The 20,248-nt window shown below is 45.3% G+C and overlaps 2 protein-coding genes across 7 annotated transcripts; one reads left to right on the top strand and one right to left on the bottom strand.

Moving 5' to 3' along the window:
* The first annotated feature begins 61 nt into the window (after positions 1-61).
* Positions 62-2,606, top strand: LOC129846871 (putative ribosome-binding factor A, mitochondrial). Its single transcript, XM_055914662.1, has 7 exons — positions 62-432; positions 631-661; positions 862-1,032; positions 1,318-1,430; positions 1,628-1,712; positions 1,810-1,859; positions 1,951-2,606. Exons 1-7 carry the CDS (start codon positions 188-190, stop codon positions 2,321-2,323), a joined length of 1,068 nt encoding a protein of 355 aa, XP_055770637.1. The 5' UTR covers positions 62-187; the 3' UTR covers positions 2,324-2,606.
* Positions 2,607-20,239, bottom strand: LOC129846867 (zinc finger protein ZFAT-like). Of its 6 annotated transcripts, none has more exons than XM_055914644.1 (17): positions 19,799-20,239; positions 16,190-16,396; positions 15,079-15,360; positions 13,163-13,345; positions 12,057-12,204; positions 11,400-11,763; positions 9,805-11,308; positions 9,403-9,635; positions 9,184-9,268; positions 8,780-8,929; positions 8,037-8,210; positions 7,685-7,773; positions 7,344-7,482; positions 4,317-4,441; positions 4,094-4,214; positions 3,799-3,944; positions 2,607-3,602 (listed from the first exon to the last, which is right to left on the bottom strand). In XM_055914644.1, exons 1-17 carry the CDS (start codon positions 19,842-19,844, stop codon positions 3,375-3,377), a joined length of 4,224 nt encoding a protein of 1,407 aa, XP_055770619.1. In that variant the 5' UTR covers positions 19,845-20,239; the 3' UTR covers positions 2,607-3,374. The 6 variants fall into 6 exon arrangements, with proteins under 6 accessions (XP_055770619.1, XP_055770621.1, XP_055770623.1 ...); XM_055914646.1 differs by lacking the exon at positions 19,799-20,239 and adding an exon at positions 17,273-19,787; XM_055914648.1 differs by lacking the exon at positions 19,799-20,239 and adding an exon at positions 17,273-19,787 and having other exon boundaries at positions 16,232-16,396.
* Positions 20,240-20,248: the final 9 nt, after the last annotated feature.

Here is a 20,248-nt window from a genome sequence, read left to right as displayed (position 1 = left end):
TATATCATTTGTTTGCCACAATACCAAAAAAGAAGTAGCTTTGACAACGATTGCTTCTGCCTTAACCCGTTCTTCAGACAGACATTACTAGTTGCGCAGGGTGATGTTTATATACATGCTAGCTAGGTAGCTGGTGTGCGACAGAAGAAATCACTAGCTTTTTAAAGGTTTGAGTAACATATTGATTATGTTTGGAATTAATACATACTCAAGAATAAAACAATGTCTAGTTCTTCAGCATTACGCGAGCAGTTGTATGGCTATGAAGAAACGGACCAGCGGCAGTGTCGAACTTGATCCTCAGCGTCGAGTCCATCATTTGAACTTCGAGCACCGTTCCGTCTCATCAGTTTGTCCTGACAGAAGAGATTTTCACACTTCTTCCAAGTGTGCTGGTAAAAACCTGTTGAGGAAGTTTGTCAACAAAACAAAGTAAGAGAACGTTATGGTAGCAAGCCCTGAGTTTTCTGATTTGATTCATCATGTCTTGCTAGCCTAGCTATCCTTGTCACGCCAAACATGTTTGGCTTGACAATGACAGTTGTTGGCATGAGCACAAACGGATCAGGTACCAGGCTCCTCTTCTGCTATGACTTGAGTAACGTTTTCTTCATTGCATGTCTTCAACAGGAAGAAGCTCTGGTATGAAACACCGCCCCAGGTTGGTACACTGTCTCATGTCATGATTTAGATTGTATTTGTGCTTATTCTCAGCCTGTTCCCTGATCTGTTTGTGCAACGCCTGTTCTGTTGTCATTGGCATACCAATTCCATAAGGAGTTGTCAAGACAGTAGAAACAGACTGGCACTCAGGCTTGCTGTATCCGGTTTCACACTTTAACCTTTGTGTAATTCTGACAGGGGCCACCGTCCAGTCAGCTCAGTGCTCTGAAGCCACCTAAGAAACGAAGGCAAGAGGACAACATGCGCACCAGAATCCTCAACTCCATCCTGTACAAGGCCATCACTGATCTACTGAGCTCCCCTGAAGTCAACTATGAGGTCTACAACTACAGTGTGGACATCTCAAGGGTAGGAATAACCTAGCCTGGGTGCCGGTGTGTTTGTGCAATCATGCCAACTCCCTGTCATGTTTGGCTGGACAATGACAGCATTGAGCAGTTGCCGATCTGGGACCAGACTAGGAAGTACTTCAGCTTGGTCTGAAATATTCAATGACTTTTTGGTAATGCAAGGTAGCTTCATAAAATTGGTGCTAGTATTGTGTACAGTTCCATCCTATCCCTCTCAGCACTGCGCCAAAATGCAAAGTCCTTCTGTTTGAGTTGTTATAATATTGCGTGTGTGTCACATCAGGTGTCACTGCCTGCAGACTTCTCTAGTTGCCGGGTCTATTGGAAAACCAGTGGTGTGTCAGAGAGGGATGACCAGATTCAGCAAGCACTGGACAAGAGCAGCCCTCGTATAAGGTAAGCACTCGCTCAGAAAATATCAGTACTCTTCTCTTTCTGTGATGATTGTTTCTAGCCTGGTTCCAGATCTATGTGTTCTTGCCAACGGTCCATGTCAAGACAAAACATGACAGCACACAGAGAGACTGACACTCAGGCTAGGTTGTTTCAGGATGATGTTAGAGAGAACCCCTGGGCTGTTCTGTTGTTAACAGGTACCTCATTATGGCTCATCAAACCCTCGGTGGTGTCCCTCCTTTGGTTTTCATAAAGGATAAACAGTACGCAGCCATGTCTGAGGTAATTGGCATTTCATATTCATTAAAACACAAACAATATTCAACATTTCATGAAAGACTGTGCTGATGAACTTTGTGCTTGTGGACTGTACTGTTAGGTTGAAAACCTACTCAAGATGGCTGACTTTGGTCCTGAAGATGGACTGGGGTGAGAAAGTCTTAATGATGACTGGGGCTCAAATAGTAAATACAGTCAAGTGAGTTTTTGAAGTTGACTTAATACATCTAATTTCTTACAGAGAACGACAACATGTAGTGGAATCAGCACAGCCCACCACGTCTAAAAAACCTGTGCTGTCCGGGGTTGACCACGACGCTCTCAACAAACAGATCCTGGACTACAAACTGAGGGTCAAAGACACTACCTCAAACACCCTGGCACCAGAGCTCACGCTGCAGCAGCTGGAGGTGCTGGCAGAGTACAGGAAGCAGAAGATAATGGAGAAGAAGAAGAAGTCTAAACGGCCCGTTGACGATGACATCACCCCTAAGGAGTACCTTCTGTCCAGACGCAGCCAGGGTCAGGAGAGGGAGGAGGAGGACGGCCGGGCATTCAGCCAGGAAGACGACCAGGTCAGAGAACTCATGGCTGAGGAGAGCAGGAAGTCCTAGATGCTTAGTTGAAAAGGTGAAAGGTCAGTGACGAAACATCACAACTTGTAATCCCGGTTATCATCTCCATCACAGACTTTCCTATTTGGAAGTCCAACTTGGGAGAGTCGTTCAAGTGGTTGTTTCTCCGTCTGAACCTTGTATTTCTCACTTCCGAGGAGCATTGGAAGGCAACATGACCAGTGTGCTGGAGATCCACTCTTCTTACATGTGTGTTTTGGTTGTTTTACACCAGAGATCAGACATGGGTGAATTGTTCATGTCAATAAACACTTTCAAGGTATTGAGTTTGTCATGATCCATTTAATTGTTCATTGACTACCATTCCAATAGGTGTAGAAATATTAGTCAACAGGATGGGGGGGGTGTATAGAAAAGCATGATCAACAATCTAGTCCTATAAAGAATCCAGTCCTGTAAATGATCCGTTGTAAACATTAAAGGCACATCATGCCAAAACTGCAACTATGATGTAAGCTAAGTAAGGCTGAGATGCAATCTGAAAAGGCTCTTGTCATTTTAAAAGGTCATTTCCGATTAACATGACCTCTGCAGCGTTTGCCTTGAATGGGATCTCTGTGAACGCGGTAACATAGCCTTTCAAAGGCTCATTGTCGACAGCGTTACAGATTGAATCCCGCCATGAATATTTGAATTATCCACATTTTATTCCCTTACTAAATGACTTATACACTTGTATAAAAAGTACATTCCAATCTTGTTTTCTAAGAAAAGCCTTTGATGTATTAAGTTGAATTAACATAAGGAAATGCTAAATCACAGAGAAAAGGCATACGCGATGAAATGATACATTTCAAGCCACTATGTTATTCCAATCAAAGCCATTGGAGATTGGTTGTGGGTTTCATAGAGCAAGCCAGGGTGGAGTTCAATAGGGCACACTGTAGAAAAATGTCTAGCAACGGTACAATACAAATCTATGTTCTAATTGGACAAGTTCAGGTAACATCTCCCCGTCTTCCACCTACTGAATGACCCGGGATGAAACTGTTGACTGCTCCTCCATGCCTGCACCAACGCTCTGTCCTGCTCAGATAGATTCCACAGTATGTTCCTCGGTCTGCACAGCCTCTTGGACATAGACAATGAACTGGGAGGCGTCCTCTCCCTGAGTGTACACGGTGACCGTCTCCATGCCCTCCACATCATCAGACGACACCACCAGATGGTGCTCCTCACCCAGCCCCATGGAGGCTGTCTGCTGGAAGGGGTCCTGGATCATCACAGTGTGGCTCCCCTGCTCCTCCTCCTCAGTCACCTGGAAGATGGTGGAAAGATTGGAATGTGTTGAAGAGGCATGTCCTAAATGGCAACATATTCCCTATTGACAAGGGCCCAAGCACCATATTCCCTTTTATAGTGCACTACGTTTGACCAGAGGGCCCTGGTCAAAAGTAGTGCACTATTGGCACCCCATTCCCTTTATAGTGCACTACGTTTGACACTGCTCTTACCTGCTCCACCACAGTCACTCTGCCAGGGACCATGGCTACCATGGAGGCTGCTGTGGCATCATTAGACTCTGCCCCCAGCTCAATGATCTGCTGCAGGATGTTAACCGCTGTGGGATCCAGCCCTTCTGTGGTGGTCGACACCACCCCTAAGCAGAGCATTCCAATACATTAAACACAGTGAGGGAAACCAAGGATACATCAACTCTTTGTTGTATGTGGCTTGACAAGGAGCAATGGCAAGAGTACAAACAGATCTGGGACCAGGCTAACTTAAGTGCTGACTACTTGTCCTAACCGTTCTCTGTGAACCTGAGGTCCTGGAGGGCCGACACGGCAGCTTCGGTCCCCTGAGGGTCCTCTGTCTCAGTGATGTGAAGGTACTGGGTAAGGGGCTCCTCCACCGACTGCTCCACCACCTCAGAACAAACACACACTTAACACGGGGTCTAGACATAGAAAAACATCTTAATATTGACCATATATATATATCACCATGCCGTGACTGTATGAAACCTTACCTCCCATTGGTTGAGACCAAGCACGTCACTCTGAATCACTTTGAGGCCATGCTTGTTCTTCAGGTGTCTGTTCATCTCCCACTTGGTACCGTACACATAGTCACACACGGGACACTTCACTCCACCTAGAGATACAGGACATAGTCACACACGGGACACTTCACTCCACCTAGAGATACAGGACATAGTCACACACGGGACACTTCACTCCACCTAGAGATACAGAACATAGTCACACATGGGACACTTCACTCCACCTAGAGATACAGGACATAGTCACACACGGGACACTTCACTCCACCTAGAGATACAGGACAGTCACACACGGGACACTTCACTCCACCTAGAGATACAGGACAGTCACACACGGGACACTTCACTCCACCTAGAGATATAGGACATAGTCACACACGGGACACTTCACTCCACCTAGAGATACAGGACAGTCACACACGGGACACTTCACTCCACCTAGAGATACAGGACATAGTCACACACGGGACACTTCACTCCACCTAGAGATACAGGACATAGTCACACACGGGACACTTCACTCCACCTAGAGATACAGGACACTTCACTCCACCTAGAGATACAGGACAGTCACACACGGGACACTTCACTCCACCTAGAGATACGGGACAGTCTCACACAGGACACTTCACTCTACCTAGAGATACAGGACAGTCTCACACGGGACACTTCACTCTACCTAGAGATACAGGACAGTCTCACACAGGACACTTCACTCCACCTAGAGATACAGGACAGTCTCACACAGGACACTTCACTCCACCTAGAGATACAGGACAGTCTCACATGGGACTCTTCACTCTACCTAGAGATACAGGACATAGTCTCACACAGGACACTACCTGGTTGGAGAGAGACATGTACCAAAGCACTTGTATTAGTAATTTAATAAGAACATTTTCATAGGGAACAGAAACAGTGTGCAGGTTTCTCCTCTGTTTTTACTGAGTCAAGACCGATTCCAGGTCCTCTGTTTTACAGAGAGTCAAGACCGATTCCAGGTCCTCTGTTTTACAGAGAGTCAAGACCGATTCCAGGTCCTCTGTTTTACTGAGAGTCAAGACCGATTCCAGGTCCTCTGTTTTACAGAGAGTCAAGACCGATTCCAGGTCCTCTGTTTTACAGAGAGTCAAGACCGATTCCAGGTCCTCTGTTTTACAGAGAGTCAAGACCGATTCCAGGTCCTCTGTTTTACAGAGAGTCAAGACCGATTCCAGGTCCTCTGTTTTACAGAGAGTCAAGACCGATTCCAGGTCCTCTGTTTTACAGAGAGTCAAGACCGATTCCAGGTCCTCTGTTTTACTGAGAGTCAAGACCGATTCCAGGTCCTCTGTTTTACTGAGAGTCAAGACTGATTCCAGGTCCTCTGTTTTACTGAGAGTCAAGACTGATTCCAGGTCCTCTGTTTTACTGAGAGTCAAGACCGATTCCAGGTCCTCTGTTTTACTGAGAGTCAAGACCGATTCCAGGTCCTCTGTTTTACTGAGAGTCAAGACCGATTCCAGGTCCTCTGTTTTACTGAGAGTCAAGACCGATTCCAGGTCCTCTGTTTTACTGAGTCAAGACCGATTCCAGGTCCTCTGTTTTACTGCGTCAAGACCGATTCCAGGTCCTCTGTTTTACTGAGTCAAGACCGATTCCAGGTCCTCTGTTTGTTTTACTGAGTAAAGACTGATTCCAGGTTTTATTTTGGAGATGGGTCTACTGGAACTGACATGACTGATTTTTTAAAATGTAACCTTTATTTAACTAGGCAAGTCAGTTAAGAACAAATTCTTATTTACAATGACGGCCTACCAAAAGGCAAAATGCCTCCTGCGGGGACGGCGGCTGGGATTAAAAAAAAAAATATATATATATGTAAATATAGAACAAAACACACCACGACAAGAGAGACAACACAACATAAAGAGAGACCTAACATAACAACACAACATAAAGAGAGACCTAACACAACAACATAGCAACACATGACAACACAACATAAAGAGAGACCTAACACAACAACACATGACAACACAACATAGCAACACATGACAACACAACATAAAGAGAGACCTAACACAACAACATAGCAACACATGACAACACAACATAAAGAGAGACCTAACACAACAACATAGCAACACATGACAACACAACATAAAGAGAGACCTAACACAACAACATAGCAACACACAACAACACAACATAAAGAGAGACCTAACACAACAACACATGACAACACAACATAGAGACCTAACACAACAACATAACACAACATAAAGAGAGACCTAACACAACAACACATGACAACACAACATAGAGACCTAACACAACAACATAACAACACATGACAACACAACATAAAGAGAGACCTAACACAACAACACATGACAACACAACATAGAGACCTAACACAACAACATAGCAACACACAACAACACAACATAAAGAGAGACCTAACACAACAACACAACATAGAGACCTAACACAACAACATAGCAACACACAACAACACAACATAAAGAGAGACCTAACACAACAACACATGACAACACAACATAGAGACCTAACACAACAACATAGCAACACACAACAACACAACATAAAGAGAGACCTAACACATGACAACACAACAAAGACATAACACAACAACATAGCAACACACAACAACACAACATAAAGAGAGACCTAACACAACAACATAGCAACACATGACAACACAACATAAAGAGAGACCTAACACATGACAACACAACATAAAGAGAGACCCAACACAACAACACATGACAACACAACATAAAGAGAGACCTAACACAACAACACATGACAACACAACATGGTAGCAACACAAAACATGGTACAAACATTATTGGGCACAGACAACAGCACAAAGGGCAAGAAGGTAGAGAAAACAAGACTTGTTTTCCCCTATTAAACTTAGTTGAATACATTGACTAAGTCTTTCTGGATAAGAGCGTCTGCTAAGTGTGTCTCTGCTGAGCGACTCACCTTGCTGCTCCACAGCCTCAGAGGTGGCTGGCCCAGGCCCTGCGTTACAGTACTCCTGGTTGGGGTGCTTCTTGCTGTAATGTCTCTTCAGGGGTCCTGCTATGTTACAGGAGTAGTGACAGTGGCCACAGCGGTAGGGCTGTGGAAAACACATTCCAATTAGCTTCCAACAATAATGAAGACTAGAAAGTTTTTTTTTTTCCTGAAGGAACATTGTGTGCTCCCTTAATCTGTCCAGTGTATTTCATGGCAGTGGAAGTTGAACTTGTTAGAGGCTGGTGTTGATACATTGATGCTAGTGACTGTATTATAAAAGCTTTATATAGAGACAGCCTGATTACCTTGAAAGAGGCGTGCTGCTCCATGTGTCGTACCAGTAGAGGTCTCTGTGCAGCGCTGTAATCACACTCTGTACATTTGAACTGCTTACCTACAGTATGGAGGGACAGAGACAAGACGACAATACTCACCTGCTGGTTAGTACAGTCAAAGATAAAATACTTACATGTTAACTACCCCCACTAGATCCCAAATGGCACCCTATTCCATATATAGTGTACTACTTTTGACCAGAGCCCTATATAGTGCACTACTTTTGACCAGCAACTCTGGTCAAAAGTAGTGCACTATATAGGGAATAGCGTACCATTTGGGACGCATCCTAGATCTCAACGTGTTTGTGGGTTCTCTCACCGTCCTCTGTGTGCATCAGCTTGTGGCTCTTCAGAGTGACCTTGGACTTGAACTTCTTGCCACACATGTCACACAGGTGTGTCTTCTCCGTGGTGTGTCTGCTCATGTGGGCCTTCAGGTTGCTCTTACTGCGGCTGGCGTAGTCACACAGGGAACACTTGAAGGGCTTCACTCCTAACAGGGAAGAGATACAGTGGCTTTTACATTTCGGTCATTTAGCAGACACTCTAATCCAGAGTGATTTACAGACAGTGCATTCAACTAAGGTAGGTAGAACAACCACACATCACAGCGATAAGACAACCACACATCACAGCGATAAGACAACCACACATCACAGTGATAAGACAACCACACGTCACAGCGATAAGACACAGTGATAAGACAACCACACATCACAGCGATAAGACAACCACACGTCACAGCGATAAGACAACCACACATCACAGTGATAAGACAACCACACATCACAGCGATAAGACAACCACACATCACAGCGATAAGACACAGTGATAAGACAACCACACATCACAGCGATAAGACAACCACACATCACAGTGATAAGACAACCACACATCACATTCGTTGCAAGTAAAACTTTCCTCTAAAAAGTGTGGTAGCTGCTATTGCCTTTTAGCTGGTGTAGAAATCCACTTCGGGCCGCCACAGAGTCCAACAGAAAAAGTCATTATAGGGAATAGGATGGCATTTGGTACGCAGCCTAATGAGATTGATTGTCCTACCTTGGTGAGCCCAGATGTGCTGCTGCAGATCAGCGCCATTCCTCATGAAGTAGCTGTCACAGTAAGGACACTTAGAAGCTCTCTTCCCGATCAAGCCCTTCATCTGCACCCTCACCCCAAGCGTCTCGGAGATGGTGTTCATCGGCGTATCTGCAGGTAAGAGATGATTTTACCTACATAGCTAGTGTCCTGTCCAGGGGCTGTACATGTACATTAAAGCTGCCTCAAGATTCAGAAATAGGATAGGCTCCTGCCCTATGGGCCGTTCTGGCTCTGACAAGGCTTATTTACCTTCCTGGCCCCAATCAGGAAATGGGTATGATATTTTGGATTTAAACATCATTAACGTTCTGCTGTTGTAATAGAACACCAAACAAAGATGGGGCTTAGTTCCGGTCTCTTACCTGGATGAAAGTTCTTGATATGATGTTTAAGTTTATCTTCAGTGAACGTTTCCTCACACACAGGGCAAGCAAAGCTTTTCTTCTCCTTAATATTGGATTAAATGATGTTAAGAGTCAACAATTGTCAACAAACAGACATTTCAATGTAATAATGATCAGATTATGTGACCCCTATGGGCCCTGGTCAAAAGTAGGGTTCCATTTGGGCCCCAGACTCACGTTGTCAAAGTGTGTTTTGAGGTGAGCCTGCAGCTTGTACTTGTCAGGTGTGCAGTACTGACAGTGTTCCATGGGGCACTGGAGCAGGATGTTACTGTGTCTCTGGATCAGATGTCGCTTCAGACAGTTCTTGGTGATGGAAGAATAGCTGCACTGGGTACAGTAATGTAGATGCTCTTTTGTGTGAGTACGCACATGCATGTTGTAGTGCACTTGGTACCAGAAGAGCTTTCCTAGACGGGGAACAAACAAACACGTGGCTAAAAAACCAGCTGCTTTACAGATGAATTACCAACACATAGGACATGATGAAATAGCAGAAATTACAAACTTGTAAAAATGCAACTTATACTGCTAGAAAAATTATTTGTATGTCAATATATTTGTGTGATATATTCTTACCACAGTATTCACATTCCAGGTCCCCGTATACTTTTCGGATTCTGTCAAAGACAACCATGTTCAGCTGCCTTTTCTGCAACTTATCTAGAATCTGTTGGAAAGCGCTCCTCTCCTCCGTTGTGCCATCTTCTCCTTGTGGGCCAGCTGAAGCGTTTGTTTGACCTATGACCTCCCCCTGAATCAGAACCAAAGACCGGAGAGTCTCCTCAACATGACCTTGTGATGTTGATGAAGAACTTTTGTCTTCTTCTGGATGCTGCTGGTGGCCCACTGACTCCTCCTTGCCTGAAGGCCTTTCTACCAAAGTATATTGTTCAGCCACAATGACGTTATTCTCCCCATGACGCTTGTCTTCCTCCACCAGTGTCTTATCAAGTCTCTCCTCACTGATTACTTCCTGGGTCGTGCCTTTGCTTGCTGTCTGGGTTTGTTCAGGACTGATTGGCTCAGTTCTGTCTTGTAGAGTCTCAGTCTCTTGTACAGGTTGGTTCAACACACATGTCTCTACAGTCTGCCCCTCAGGGCCCGGATCAGGGACCACCTGTTCCTCCTCATCCCCCAGCCCCTCTCCCTGTTCCTCCCCCTCTGCCAGCCCTTCCTCCTGTTCCTCTCCCTCCCCCTCCTCCTGCTCCTCTGAAGGATCATCACCGAGGGCCTCCTCCTGCTCCTCTGAAGGGTCACCAGCGAGGGCCTCCTCCTGCTCCTCTGAAGGGTCACCAGCGAGGGCCTCCTCCTGCTCCTCTGAAGGGTCACCAGCGAGGGCCTCCTCCTGCTCCTCTGAAGGGTCACCAGCGAGGGCCTCCTCCTGCTCCTCTGAAGGGTCACCAGCGAGGGCCTCCTCCTGCTCCTCTGAAGGGTCACCAGCGAGGGCCTCCTCCTGCTCCTCTGAAGGGTCACCAGCGAGGGCCTCCTCCTGCTCCTCTGAAGGGTCACCAGCGAGGGCCTCCTCCTGCTCCTCTGAAGGGTCACCAGCGAGGGCCTCCTCCTGCTCCTCTGAAGGGTCACCAGCGAGGGCCTCCTCCTGCTCCTCTGAAGGGTCACCAGCGAGGGCCTCCTCCTCATCCTGCTGGGCGTTGAGTAGAGATAGCTCCTCAGCCATTCTGATCTCATCCTGCCTCAGCATCTCTCTCTTGATGTCGTCCCCCGGCTCCAGCAGACAGAAGCTGCTGTTGATGGACTCTGAGAACCCAGCCGCCTCCTCTGACTCTGGGTGAGCCTCCTTCAGGTGGGCCTTCAGCCGCACGGAGCTGACAAACTTCTGCTGGCAGGCGGCACACACGTAGAGGAAGGGATGCTTACGGACGTGAGCCTGGAGAGCCTGGAACTTGGTGCAGCCGTGGTCACACAGCTCGCAGCCGAACGGCCTCTCGCTACCGTGGACCATCATGTGGCGGTCACGGTCCAGCTCGTTCTTGAACTTGCGGTCGCAGATCTGGCAGTCGTAGAGGAGCTGCCTCTTGCCTTCTCTGGTCTGTAGACTGTACTCATGGTACGAGTCCTTCACCTTCATAATAATACATGTTATTAATAACATCTCATAATAAAGACAGTATAAAGGCACATGATAGATTTGTAAAAAGAGAGCGGTCCTTCACCTTCTTGTCCTCTAGGTCGTGGCTCTCCCTCATGTGTTTGAGCAGGTTCTTCACATCAGAGTACTTCTTCTTGCAGAAGAGACAGTGCTGCTTGATCTTGTGGTGAACTCTCTCCACGTGCACCTTGAGGTGGCCCTTGCTGAGGCACTGGAAGGAGCAGTGTTCACAGCTGAACTTCTCTCCCGTGTGCTTGCGCATGTGAACGCTGAGGTTGGCTTTGATGGCGCTGGCGTAGTCGCAGTGTGGGCACTTGAAGGGCTTCTCGTTGGTGTGGGTTCGCAGATGGGCCTGCAAGGAGTGGCGGAACTTGAAGACCTTGTTGCAGTATTCGCAGGTGAAGATCTTCAACTGGGTCTGTCCTATTCTGTATGAACGAGGAATGTTGCAATACACATACAGTACAACCAAATATGTGTTGCTGTTTTTACAAAGTAACTTGCCAAAATTCTATTTGAGCTATAGCAAAAACATGTTTGTATCTACAGTAACAATGCGGAAATCTGTTGTTGACACATCCATTAAAGTGTTACATATAGTAGCCTAGACTATGCCATTGATTCAGTTCACTCAAGCCATCATTATGTTTCTTAATGCCACAATACAGTCTGGGTACTTTATCTTCATCTGCTGTGTGGCATACAACCCAAACGTCTGTACCTGTTTGACTTTAATGGCACTTCATAAGCAGCTTGTTGTATGGAATATTCCTGAAATCCTCTCTTCTGTCCTGCCTCCTGAGGGTCTGTGTCTGCTGTAGCAACCGGCTCAGCCGGGGTGGCCTCGATCGGCACTATCCTTGTCGCACCTAAATAAACAAATACACAGACAGATAAACGTTTAGACACCCTAGGTACAAAGACAAGTCATCGGGAATACATAGACTATAAACTTTCCTGATTTTTCATACATAAAACTCTGAAAATGTACCAACAGCAACACTGTGAATCTGTACTTCTCTGGATAAAATCTGAAGATCCTCTGGTTGATCCATGTGCATCCCCAATGGCACCCTATTCCCTACAGCCTATTCCCTACAGCCTATTCCCTATGGGCCCTGGTCAAAAGTAGCACACCATGTAAGTAGTAGGGTGCCATTTGGGGCGCATCCATATAGTTGTAGCTTACCAGGAAGTGCATCATGAGCGGTCAGAACCACACTGATGATAATGTAGTTGTAACTTACCAGGAAGTGCCTCATGAGCGGTCAGAACCACACTGATGATAATGTAGTTGTAACTTACCAGGAAGTGCCTCATGAGTGGTCAGAACCACACTGATGATAATGTAGTTGTAACTTACCAGGAAGTGCCTCATGAGTGGTCAGAACCACACTGATGATAATGTAGTTGTAACTTACCAGGAAGTGCCTCATGAGCGGTCAGAACCACACTGATGATAATGTAGTTGTAACTTACCAGGAAGTGCCTCATGAGTGGTCAGAACCACACTGATGATAATGTAGTTGTAACTTACCAGGAAGTGCCTCATGAGCGGTCAGAACCACACTGATGATAATGTAGTTGTAACTTACCAGGAAGTGCCTCATGAGCGGTCAGAACCACACTGATGATAATGTAGTTGTAACTTACCAGGAAGTGCCTCATGAGTGGTCAGAACCACACTGATGATAATGTAGTTGTAACTTACCAGGAAGTGCCTCATGAGTGGTCAGAACCACACTGATGATAATGTAGTTGTAACTTACCAGGAAGTGCCTCATGAGCGGTCAGAACCACACTGATGATAATGTAGTTGTAACTTACCAGGAAGTGCCTCATGAGCGGTCAGAACCACACTGATGATGGGGTTCTTGGTGCCTCCTGCTGGTTCCTGCTCCTTCACAAGGGAAACCTTCTCAGAGCGGAGTGGCCGTGGCCTCTTTGAGCTTCTCTCCCTATCCTCCTCTTTGCCTTCTGCTGCGCCAGGTTGAGCCTCAAACTCTTTGTCTGTGGGGGAGAGATCATGAAAACTAAGCATCTTAGTTGATGGTGAACATATGGATAGACATTTAGATGGTATAGATATAGAAATTTAGATTGTATAGATATAGACATTTAGATGGTGAACATATAGATATAGCTCTTTCCATGACATCGATTGACCAGGTGAATCCAGGTGAAAGCTATGATCCCTTATTGATGTCACTTGCTAAATCCACTTCAATCAGAGACATGGATTTTGTATGTGTGCCATTCAGAGGGTGAATAGGCTAGACAAAAGATTTAAGTGCCTTTGAATGGGGTAGGGTAGTAGGTGCCAGGAGCACCAGATTGTGTCAGGAACTGCAACGCTGCTGGGTTTTTCACACTCAACAGTTTCCTGTGTGTATCAAGAATGGTCCACCACTCAAAGGACATACAGCCAATTTGACACAACTGTGGGAAGCATTGGAGTCAACATGGGCTAGCATCCCTGTGGAACACTTTGACGGGAAGGGCGTGTATAAAATCGACCACACATCCATGCAATCTCCATAGATTGACATTGGCAGTAGAATTGCCTTACTGATGAACTCAGTGACTTTCAAGGTGGCACCATCATAGGATGCCACCTTTCCAACAAGTCAGTTTGTCTAATTTCTACCCTGCTAGAGCTGCCCCGGTCAACTGTAAGTGCTTTTATTGTGAAGTGGAAACGTCTAGGAGCAACAACGGCTCAGACACAAAGTGGTAGGCCACACAAGCTCACAGAAAAGGACCGCCGAGTGCTGAAGCGCGTGGCACGTAAAAATCTTCTGTCCTCGGTTGCAACACTCACTACCGAGTTCCAAACTGCCTCTGGAAGCAACGTCAGCACAAGAACTGTTCGTCGGGAGCTTCATGAAATGGGTTTCCATGGCTGAGCAGCTGCACACAAGCCTAAGATCCCTATGCGCAATGCCAAGTGTCGGCTGGAGTGGTGTAAAGCTCACCGCCATTGGACTCTGGAGCAGTGGAATCACGCTTCACCATCTGGCAGTCTGATGGACAAATCTGGGTTTGGTGGATGCCAGGAGAACACTACCTGCCCCAATGCATAGTGCCAACTGTAAACTTTGGTGGAGGAGGTATAATGGTCTGGGCTGTTTTCATGGTTCAGGCCCCTTAGTTCCAGAGAAGGGAAAGCTTAACGCTACAGCATACAATGACATTCTAGATTATTCTGTGCTTCCAACTTTGTGGCAACAGTTTGGGGAAGACTCTTTCCTGTTTCAGCATGACAATACGTGGGGTACACAGAGAGGTTCCTACAGAAATTGTTTGTCGAGATCGTTGTGGAAGAACTTGACTGGCCTGCAAAAAGCCCCGACCTCAACCCCATCGAACACCTTTGGGATGAATTGGAACGCAGACTGCGAGCCAGGCCTAATCGCCCAACCTCACTCGTGGCTGAATGGAAGCAAGTCCCCGCAGCAATGTTCCAGCAACATCTAGTAGAAAACCTTCCCAGAAGAGTGGAGGCTGTTATACCAGCAAAAGGGGGGACCAACCCCATATTAATGCCCATGATTTTGGAATGAGATGTCTGACAAGCAGGTGTCCACATACCTTTGGCCATGTCGTGTATGGGCCCTGGTAAAAAGTAGTGAACTATATAGGGAATAGGATGCCATTTGGGACGTATCCCTAGATGGATCATAAAGCACTATTCTATTCCGATCTGTTCTAAACAGACATAAAACAGTTGACTTCACACATACCATTGTCCTCCTCCTGATCCTCATCCTCTCTGAGGTCTATCAAGCAGATGTGTTTCATGATCTGTCGTCTGTTGCCGAACACTCGGTTGCACTTCTTGCAGTCCAGGGCATTGTCGTCCTCTGGTTCTTCCTCGTCCACTGGCCCAGCTTCTGATTGGGCCTCTACTGTCTGTTGTTTCTGCTTTTTCTGGTTGGGGCTAGTTGTCTCTGCATTGGGCCCATCAGCTACAATCTTCTTGGTTGAGCCCTTAGGACGTCCTCGTTTTCTCTTAACAGGGCTATCTGTGGGGGAAATATGATCACTGCCATCAATCACTCTATTACACAAAGACAGACCTATAGTGCTGGTTTCCCAGACACAAATTAAGCCTAGTCCTGGATTAAAAAACGCTGTCAAAATCAGATTACAATCTGCTACAAATGTTTGAAGGACTACCGAGGCACTCAGTAGCCAATTATTCAGATCGTTGAACTTTGGTGAAAAACAAAGAAACACCATAATACGGTCGGTTGTTGCAATGCCCTATTATCCCTGGCTGCTTTGAAGAGGTGCTCACCTCCACCCTTAGTATCCCTGGCTGCTTTGAAGAGGTGCTCACCTCCACCCTTAGTATCCCTGGCTGCTTTGAAGAGGTGCTCACCTCCACCCTTAGTATCCCTGGCTGCTTTGAAGAGGTGCTCACCTCCACCCTTAGTATCCCTGGCTGCTTTGAAGAGGTGCTCACCTCCACCCTTAGTATCCCTGGCTGCTTTGAAGAGGTGCTCACCTCCACCCTTAGTATCTCTGGCTGCTTTGAAGAGGTGCTCACCTCCACCCTTAGTATCTCTGGCTGCTTTGAAGAGGTGCTCACCTCCACCCTTAGTATCCCTGGCTGCTTTGAAGAGGTGCTCACCTCCACTATTAGTATCCCTGGCTGCTTTGAAGAGGTGCTCACCTCCACTATTAGTATCCCTGGCTGCTTTGAAGAGGTGCTCACCTCCACCCTTAGTATCTCTGGCTGCTTTGAAGAGGTGCTCACCTCCACCTCCACCCTTAGTATCCCTGGCTGCTTTGAAGAGGTGCTCACCTCCACCCACTTAGTATCCTTGGCTGCTTTGAAGAGGTGCTCACCTCCACCCTTGGTATCCCTGGTTGCTTTGAGGAGGTGCTCACCTCCACCCTTCTCCAGTGGAGCTGTCAATGGCATGAGGGCCACAATGATGTCATCAGGGTTGAGCCCCTCTGTGTGGTGCTTCTCAGACACATGGGAGAGGAGCTGTGCTCGGTGTGGAGAGAACAGGTTGCACAGTTTACACATGAAGATGGAGGAAGTCCCACCTGTGAATTAACAGCCAGGCAGGCCAAGATTAATGTGTGTTTATGTACAAATTTGACTGTGGAAAAGGTTGACGGCCTAATAATAAGATCATTACACATTGAACGTTTAATTGACAGTTGGTAGAGCATGGTGCTTGCAACGCCAGGATTGTGGGTTCGATTTCCACGGGGGACCAGTACGCAAGAAAAAGAGAATGAAAATGTCGCTCTGGAGAAGAATGTCTGCTAAATGACTTCAATGGAAATTAGATATTTTCAATAGGCTGGCAGTGAATTGGCCTTTACATTGTGCGTGTGTGTGTCCTAGTGTGTTTAGTGTTAGTTCTGCGTGGTTCATTCTTTGGTCAGGGACTGTATATTTTTCATCTAGCTACCTACCTTTCATTCAAAATACTGAATTCAATCCTAGCTAGGGCCTACATGATCCAAGCCAGCCTAGCAACTACAAGCTGAGAACACTGAAATGGAATGAGGTCAGTGCAATATAGTTTATTGGTTTGCTCTGTGCAAACTCTGTAGCTCTCCAGACAGGTTTAGCTACCACTGCAACAGCAAAGATGGTTGAACTCCTGACTCCTCAGCAGTATGAATAAAGCTAGCTAAACGCTGGGAGAAACAGGAACAGTTTCGTGATAAATACTTTCTTTACAAACTAAATCCAATAACTCTAGGCCGGACATTTACCCGCAATAAATGTGCTGTCAATGTTGTGGCTGGTCACGGTAATTATGTGCCCCACTTTTAGCATAGAATAAATTCCACATGAGTAATTTGTCTACATCTGTTGGCTAGCTTGCTACTTTTACCTAGCTAAGAAATGTTATTTCTCCGAGATAGTACTGTACGAAGAGATAAACAATCGAGTCGAGTACTTACCTGCAGTTGACGTCTCCATGTTTGTAAAATAAAACGTAATACCCTAAGAGTTACATAAATAAATGTACATATCTACATTACTTATTGAATAAGTAATTGAAAATCGTATTTTTATTTGTTTTGAGGAAGGTTTCTGGCGAATCTGCGACAACAAATATGGCGGATAGTCTTCCTGTGGAGAGAAAAGCAGGCTGGTTTGGGATGCCCTCCCCCTGTGGCTGGGATGACCAGAAGACATAGTCTACCATTGATACATTTGTAAAAGGTTTCCACTCTATTCTTCTCTTTTGAATGGAATCGTGTACAGTATCATGATTGGTTACTCACGCCAAGATATATATGCTCAATGGTTATTAAACTTGTTCCCATAACAGTAGAAAACTGTAATTTATGTAAATAATGTGATGAAATGATTAAGCTTAAAATGAATGTAGCCTACATGGATTTTGAATACAGGTGTGTTAACTGGCAAAACATTTAAATTTGTGAATGAATGTGCATTTTCTTCAGCAATCACTACCATTTTCAACCAGGTCCATAAAAATGTTAGGCTAATAGTATGCTATAAACTGTGATATACATTATAAACATTCCAAGGAATAAAAGAAACAGTCAATCAATCAATACACATTTGCAAAGTTTAATTTTTTGCAATAACAAACTGTATTGTCATTATTGATCGGTGACAATGCATCCAAATATCATCCATTGATTGCATCTTCTACATGTTAGGTTTCTCATAAAAACTACCAATGGGAATTAATTGCAGCCTTCTTCTGTTTGTACAAAAATAAATTTTTCCATCTCTTCATGAGTGATCCATTAAATCCCATCCATGCAGATTGAAGCTGTCCAAGCCAGTCAAAGTAAACACCCTCTCCCCAGCCTTCCATACAGGCTATAGCTGAGTGTAGGATGTTTACAGTAACTCCACTCAGAACGGAGAAGCTAGGATACTTCCATTCCCACAGCAGTAGAACTGGAAGTAAAGCGCACTCACTTGAGTCAGACACACTTTTTGTGTCTGGGAAACAGATGTACAAACAATAACATTCAGTTATTTAAATGAAGATGCAAACCTGAGGTTGGTGGCACCTTAATAGGGTAGGACAGGCTTGTGGTAATGGCTGGAGCGGAATGGTATCAAATACATCAAACACATGGTTTCCATGCGTTTGTATGCCCTTCCATTCATGCAGTTCTGGCCATTATTATGAGCCATCCTCCCCTTAGCAGCCTCCTGTGGTCCCAATCCACTTTTACTTGCAACCTCTTCCCTCACCCAGTCCGCCATACATACATCACTGGAGGGTTTGCTCCAAGTGATGGGAGGAAGAGAAGGTGCTAATTTTGACTGGAATGCAGCCCTAGATCTGGAATGCAGCCCTAGATCTACAAACAACAACACTAGTCTAGGAGTCTGAGGATGCCTGGAGCAGCAAACACCCTACTGAAAGCTAGAACATGTACATCACAGCTTCCAGTCGGGGATGTTTACAGTACCAGGCAACCAATCTTGACAACACACTGAACATATATGTAAAGATGATACTACTGTATGCAGTCTGTCACTGATAATAGCAGCTAAGGAAATTGGAATTCAACTTTGACCTTGGTCGCCCCCTACAGGGCTGTGAGAAAACATGAACAAGTCAAATAAGACAATACTGACAAGTTTATCTATCCATATATTACAACATTCAGTGTTGTTGTTATTCCATTGACTATGTCTCCCTCATACGGTGTCATTTTAGAAACAGCAGAGATGGCGAACAACTTGACGTTGGATTTCAACGATCTGCCAGAATAATGGTGTAACTAACTCAGAACCTGGGTTGTGTGAAAAACATTCCATTTCAAATCTTGATCTGCATTACTATATTTTTTCAGAGCCCTGCTACATCATAAATCTAAAAACAAGCTAGTTAGAAACATTAGGTAACAAAAAAGCTAGTTATAGTATTTGATCAATTCAATCAGCATTAGAACAAGCTTCCTAGAAAATAGAGAAGCTAGCTTGTTTGTGTGGTTTTTAAAAGAACGAAACGAACTTGTACTGCTAGCTACCGCTAGTGCTGCTAACCTCTGCAGAGTGCAATCAAGCACAAAGCTAGCAAGCTAACACGGGCAGAAGTACGCTGGAGAAAGGCCGACAAGTAGCTTCACAATATTGAACGTAAACATGGATTGCTAGGTAGCGAACTACAGTTCTCTACTTGACTTTAGTCGCCCGTCATTTAGCTAACTGACTTGCAAAAAACAGTCAAAAAGTAATCTAGTAGATTAGCATATTCAGCTAGCCAGCTGCGCTATCCTTCCGAGTAAAGTCAAACATGCTAGCCAGCTGAGCTATCCTTCCGAGTAAAGTCAAACTCCTTCAGGCTTACTAGCGAGGCTTTGCTCCGCTCAGACTGTCCTTCCCGCGACCATGCATAGAATAAACCAAGTACCACGAAAACGAAACGACACTGAAGCCTCACCATACGATAATATCTTGCCGTTTTAAAGCACAACAGTTAAGTTTACCTCCGCCATTCTGTTTCCTTCTGTGACTCGCGCTTGTCTTTAGCATGACCTTTAGTTACCCGACACTAATATTGACGTAATTGTCATGGAAACAGAACTCCGCCTGCTACGTGGATTCGCGTACGTTCGAAAATGACCACTGAGCTATAATAAGATGTCAACGACAGTGGACAAAGAAAGAGTAAAGCCACCTCTTTACCAAGATTACCCCTTTCATACCATCGCAATAGGTCAATTCTCAAAGTAGGACGCACAGTACATTCACACGATGATACTACAACTGACCTCAATCAATAGCTTACAGTAGCTGACTGGGGATGGTTTACATCAAAATCATGTACAAATGTTTCGATTCAATATCAAACACAGAATGGCATAGGTGGAATATTGAAATAATGGTAACAAAATGTAAAATGCAATACACACTGTAAATGTATTATCTTCAACCAT

Source organism: Salvelinus fontinalis, unplaced genomic scaffold (assembly GCF_029448725.1).
Source record: "Salvelinus fontinalis isolate EN_2023a unplaced genomic scaffold, ASM2944872v1 scaffold_0633, whole genome shotgun sequence".
Lineage (NCBI taxonomy): Eukaryota > Metazoa > Chordata > Actinopteri > Salmoniformes > Salmonidae > Salvelinus > Salvelinus fontinalis.
This window is presented reverse-complemented; position numbering and strand designations above follow the sequence as displayed.